This window comes from Triticum dicoccoides, chromosome 7A (genome assembly GCF_002162155.2).
Source record: "Triticum dicoccoides isolate Atlit2015 ecotype Zavitan chromosome 7A, WEW_v2.0, whole genome shotgun sequence".
Lineage (NCBI taxonomy): Eukaryota > Viridiplantae > Streptophyta > Magnoliopsida > Poales > Poaceae > Triticum > Triticum dicoccoides.
The window spans coordinates 90,407,626-90,413,371 of record NC_041392.1 but is presented as its reverse complement, the minus strand read 5'-3'; the positions used below and the strand labels follow the sequence as shown (position 1 = coordinate 90,413,371).

Genomic DNA, 5,746 nt, shown 5'->3' with positions numbered 1-5,746 from the left:
GAGGTCGTGCGGCGGGGCGGTTTTTGTTTTTTGTCTGCGGAGCGATTTTTAGTGCGGGGCGATTAGCGATCGATTTGGCTTGTTGCGTGGTTGATAGCGTTAAACACAGAATGATTAAAGACCATTAGATCTTGATGATCTATGGGTGAGATTGTTTGGATCTGCCCTTCTCTTTCTTTTATAGTGGTAGTAGATAATAATATGATGAGTGAAACAATGAAGAACCCATTCAGCCTCTACTGTATCATATAAATTTGCACAAATTAATCTTACGGGTGATAAATTAGACCGCGACATGTGAATGGGTCAAGGTCGCTAAGGTGTGTTCTTGCCTCAATTGCTGCAGACTCTCAGGCCATTGCGTTAAGCCAAGAGCATCGAGTCGTTCCAGTAATGATCGAGTCACCTGTTGGAATTAAACCCGGCGTCCTGTGTCCTGCACGTATATAAGGGCCCGTACGATGGTGCTATCTTACGAGTGCCATGTAGGATAAATGCTGATGTGGAGGAGAGAGAAATCATAAGAAAAGTCTTTTCTTTTCTTATGTAAGAGATGATCTCTTAGCATCATGTTTTTAGAAATAACTAGTTATTGAAGATAAGACTAAGAAGATGTTTCTTTTTTGTCATTGTACTTGCCCTAGTATTGTTGTTGTACTCAAAAGCTTGTAGTCCTTGGTCCTTGACACGGATAGACACACCTGCAGTCGGCGGCCGCCGGTAGACGGCGAGGAAAAAGAAATGCCTGAAGAAGCTGAGGCGCACACGCACGTACGCGTCTTGGCAGCACCCGCGCGCGTACGGTTTGCTTAGCCATGCCGCACACGCCTTCTCCTCTTGCGCACTAAGCATCCCACAAGAAACTTCCAGCACAAGGCGCGAAGGATGACAAAGCTAATTTGATGCCGCTCTAAGTTTTTGCGCGCGAACGATCAGCTCGACGACGACAAGAACGATCCAGCGGCAAGAGATTGCACCGCGTTCTTTTTCGCCTACATATACCCAGAACCAGCCCCGCTAGAACCGCTCCTCCCGCACGTCAACGTCTTCGTCTCTTTGATATATCCCGGAAGGAATCCGCCGTCGTTTCGTCAGTGCGGTTACCGTCGGACACCGTCTTCCTCAACACCCACGGACCTTCTCACCCCCCTCTCCGCCATGGCCGACTACAACCGCTACGGCCACGGCCACGACCAAGGATACGGCCAGGGCTACGGCTACGCGCCGTCGGCGCCTCCCGCGCCCACCTCCTCGCCGTACGGCAACGGCCAAGGATACAGCCAGGGCTACGTGGCCTCGGCGCCTCCCGCGCCCACGCCTTCCTCCTCCTCCTCCTCGCCGTACGGCTACGGCTACGGCCAAGGAGGCTACCCGCCGCCGATGGGGGGTTTCGGGGGAGCCGTGGCGTTCCCGCCGGGGACGCATCCGGACGTGGAGCGCGCGTTCCGGGCCGTCGACCGCGACGGCAGCGGCAGCATCGACGAGGGGGAGCTGCAGGCCGCGCTGTCCGACGCGCACCACCGCTTCAGCATCCGCACCGTCCGCCTCCTCATCTTCCTCTTCAGCAACGCCCAGCTCGCCTCCTCCCCGCGCTCCCGGATGGGTAAGCAGAGCACACGCCTATGCAGCTATGCTCCATCAAACATCCACGACAAAATCTGCATCACTTTCGGCACTGTTTCAGTAAAAGAACAAGTACTGATTTCTTGCTGCCTCCGAACGATGTTTGTTGCAGGGCCAACGGAGTTCGTGACGCTATGGAACTGCCTCGGGCAATGGCGGGTGAGTGCTACTATCAATTTGCTTGCCATCGTTTAACTTTGAATGGTGAAAGTATGTACGATCGTGAAACAGAGTGTGCACATTCTGTTTCTGTTGCTCTCTGTTTGCTCTCTGCATATCTTCACATTGCTTGCAGTTCGACCACCAAATTATAAATAAATATCATCGACCTCGTCTTCGTTGCATAGAAATCTTCTGAATACTGCAAGTGTACTTTTTTTTATCAAATGAGAGTGGAGACCCTGTTTCTCTGCAAGAAACAGCTGTTTATCCAATCATGTTATGAACTTATGATGCTCTCATGGAATTATTGCCCATCTAATACTGCAACTTAATCTGTCATGAGGGAAGTCAAATCAAAATGAAAAATAAAATAATATTTGTCAACCTCTGTCGATGATCTGCTATTTTTCCCCATCCATCTATCATTAACATGGGACTTATTTCTGTTCTTCATGGTGCTATCTAGGTCGTTTTTGACAGATACGATAGGGGCCGCAGCGGAAAGATCGATTCCGATGAGTTGAGAGAAGCTCTTCGCAGCCTGGGATACGCGGTGCCGCCTTCGGTCATTGATCTTCTCATAGCAAACTACAACAATGGCGTTTCCCACCGCGGCGCCCTAGACTTCGACAACTTTGTGGAGTAAGCATATGGAGTCCTAACTTTATTTGACATACAAAATAATCTCATATATTCAGCCAATGCTCTAAACATATATATGGAACTAATTAATGTTTTGTTTTGCCTTTCGGTTTCGATCTTGAAGGTGCGGAATGGTTGTGAAGGTACGTCACCGATACCGATCAATCAACCACTTAATCGAAGTTTCAAATGTTTGCTGATAGATTTTTCGCTGCTGTGTTGTTCTGTGTAGGGTCTGACTGAAAAATTCAAGGAGAATGACACGCGCTACACCGGCTCGGCAGCTCTTACATATGACGGCTTCTTGTCAATGGTCATCCCCTTCATTGTACCTTAGTTAGTCAAAGCAGTACATGTACGACCTGAGCTTTAAGTTTGTGGGATTTATTACAGTTCCGTTAATTTGGAGTGTTTTGATGTTTCATAGCTGTGTAAATGAGAAAAAGGGTGTCACTAGATCTCAGTCGACTCAGAGTCTGGTGACACAACATGTAAAAGGAAAGAAAGATTTTTTTTTTTTGCACGGATCTTCACGTATGGTCTCATGAATATAGCATCGACTAAGACTTCGTAAGTTTCGGTCGACTGAGATTTAACAATCCCGTAAGAAAACGTCAAAGGGCTACGGTAATTTTACCCAGCCTTGCTGGGAGAGGGTGGCAAGCAAACGCCATTTAATGATATATGTTGTGAAGAAAAATCAAACGACGACAGTTTTTAAACGAAAAATGTATTCTCTGAACAAACCGCCATGTCGAACTGCCACCTCTTAAAACTAAAATGCCATCCTCCCTATCGAACATTTGGCCGGGGGTCCAAAGGTTAAAAGTTGAAATCGGCCCGCTGATACGCATCGTGTGCCGGTCACCACACAAGGTCCGCATGTGCCCCTACGGGGCCCACATGAAAGCCGATTGCTTTTGTCCAATCATTCGTCATGACTGCAATATTCCTCGTCTTTTTAACATATATAGTACAGACGCATACGCTTATACGTACACATATATATTCATCTTTATGAATGAACGCACACACATCCTATCTCTATGAGCATCTTCGAGAGACTGAAGGGGTATTTGGTTCCAGAGACTTTTTTGTGTTGGGGCTAGAAAAAGTCCCTAGCAAATCAAACAGGATAGGACTTCTTTGGGACTTTGTGCTAAAAGTCCTTAGAAGCACATCCTTAAGAGTCTTTTTCAAAAAGTCCTAGGGACTAGAAAAAAAATCCTAGGACTAGAGAACCAAACACCACCTGAATCGACACATTATTTTAAGATTGATGAAGTCATCACATACGCCTTTGTAGTTCACGGGAATGTATTCTCCCAATGCACATCGCCGAAAGTCTCAAATAAATCAAGAAAAATGCAAGCACTAATGTCAAGTCTAGAATTTAAACTCTGATGAGCTCAGATACCACTATCCTCCTAACCATCCAACCACACATTGATTCACCCTCATCTCCTTATTGTTATTCTCCTCTCTCATGTCACTCACCCCATAGCCGCACGCTGCACCGCATGGCACCAGACCACCTGCAATTTCAAGCCACCACTGCTAGCCACAGCAAGGGCCGATGGCCACGGCGGACGCCGTCAGGCTACTCAAGGGGTCCACCATAATTCCTCTAATCCTATAAACCTAAAAGATCTCCACTGACTTACTTATCTTAATATGCAAGCATGTCATCTCATCATACAATTATGAATTGAATAAGGCCCATCTTACCATGCAATTATGCATGGGAAAAGACCCACCACAACATTCAACCATACATGGGAAGTGTTTTCCGTTCAGAGTTATTCTACTTATATTCAATAAATATTCTTATAACTATACGTAATCAAATAATAATTCATATCTATTTTTAATTTTGGTTCTCATATTATCAATCCAAAATTTATCAACCAACTTTTTCAGCAATGCGCGGAGCCTCTAGTATAATAAAAATAATACACCAACTCTAAGTTGACGTTGCGTATTTACTTTTTTTCTGAATACGTATAAGTTTTGTGCACTTCTGCATTAATAGTATGGAGCGTTCCAAATTTTGTGTGTCCTTACTAAGAGTTTTTGACTCTCAACATCCTTGGCACTAGTTAATTAGGTAAAAGAGTTTCTAGCATTTGAGAGCAAGACGCGACCAGGAGGCGGCTACTCTTTCTCCCGACCCGCTGCACCATCACAAGTTCCTTTGCCCTCTGCCGGCTGCTATTGTAGCGGCGAGCGGTAGGTGACTCCTAGTTTTGTGTTCTTGGCTCGTGTCTCGTAGGGTGTTTCGAGTTCTTTACCACATGTGAATTTGGGTTGGCGATAGGAATAATTGTTCTTTCATTTTTTCCATGTTGATGGTCGTACATGAAGGGGAGATGATAAATCATAGGATGGTGTCGATTGTCGAGCATACAACCTGTCATGATTAATGCTTGTCCACAACAGCGGCATCCTGTGGAGGGGACATCATTTTGAAATATTTTTCTTCTCAAGTTTTTTTTTCATGAAGCTCAGCACATTACGACACTCGAGGGGAACTTGCGAGGGTTGTGTTCCCCTTCTGTCTATTGGGAGTTGAGATTATTGTTTTTACCTTCCCATACTAGCTTCTATGGGACGACAATCTTTCCAGATCATGGTCTCCTGCGTCGTCTAGTCTACATCGGGACTTCCCGACCGTTGGTTTCAACAAGGTTGCTCCGGTAATGCAGAGGGTCAGAGGCAGCAATGAACTCTACTCATGGGGCCTGCGGTGTATGTAGAAGGAAGTCGACGTGATTTCTTCAAGGACTTGCGTGCAATGTATATTCTTGTATGGAAGTCCTTTTAAGATTGGTTTTACTTAATATGCCCAGGGTCTTGTATGGAAAAAATATATCATGGTAGGTGGTACTGGAAAAAATCGTGGTAGGTTGTACTAGAAAAATAGCTAATGCATCCATTTCAAATTTGTGTCCCTTTCGCTCCTATACTTAGAGAAACTTCAGCAAATGCACCATATCCTAAGACTCTAATAATATCAGAACTGAAGAGGTAAAATGTGGCATTTTCAAAGTGAGGGTCAAACCTTTGGTAAGATCACAACCTGGAGTCCGCTGTTAGTTTCTGGCTTCTACTGCTTCTAGTGTTATATCTAATAGACGGATCCCGTCATAGAGAGGTAAAAGTCACTTCTTCACATAAAGACCTTCTAACTCTCCACTTTCGTCTTACAATTGTTCATTACCTACGAATAAATCCGATGCTTCTTGATGAAGCTTTGTCAACTGCTCATAGATCTTCCCAGATGCCTCCAACACCTAGTCATGCCCGAGTTGACTTTCCA

At 45.4% G+C, this 5,746-nt stretch overlaps 1 protein-coding gene across 1 annotated transcript; it reads left to right on the top strand.

Annotated features, from left to right (window-relative positions):
• Positions 1-942: 942 nt before the first annotated feature.
• LOC119327952 (probable calcium-binding protein CML48) lies at positions 943-2,946 on the top strand. Its single transcript, XM_037601008.1, has 5 exons — positions 943-1,603; positions 1,736-1,782; positions 2,252-2,427; positions 2,552-2,570; positions 2,660-2,946. The coding sequence occupies exons 1-5, from the start codon at positions 1,159-1,161 to the stop codon at positions 2,762-2,764; spliced, it is 792 nt and encodes a 263-aa protein (XP_037456905.1). The 5' UTR covers positions 943-1,158; the 3' UTR covers positions 2,765-2,946.
• Positions 2,947-5,746: the final 2,800 nt, after the last annotated feature.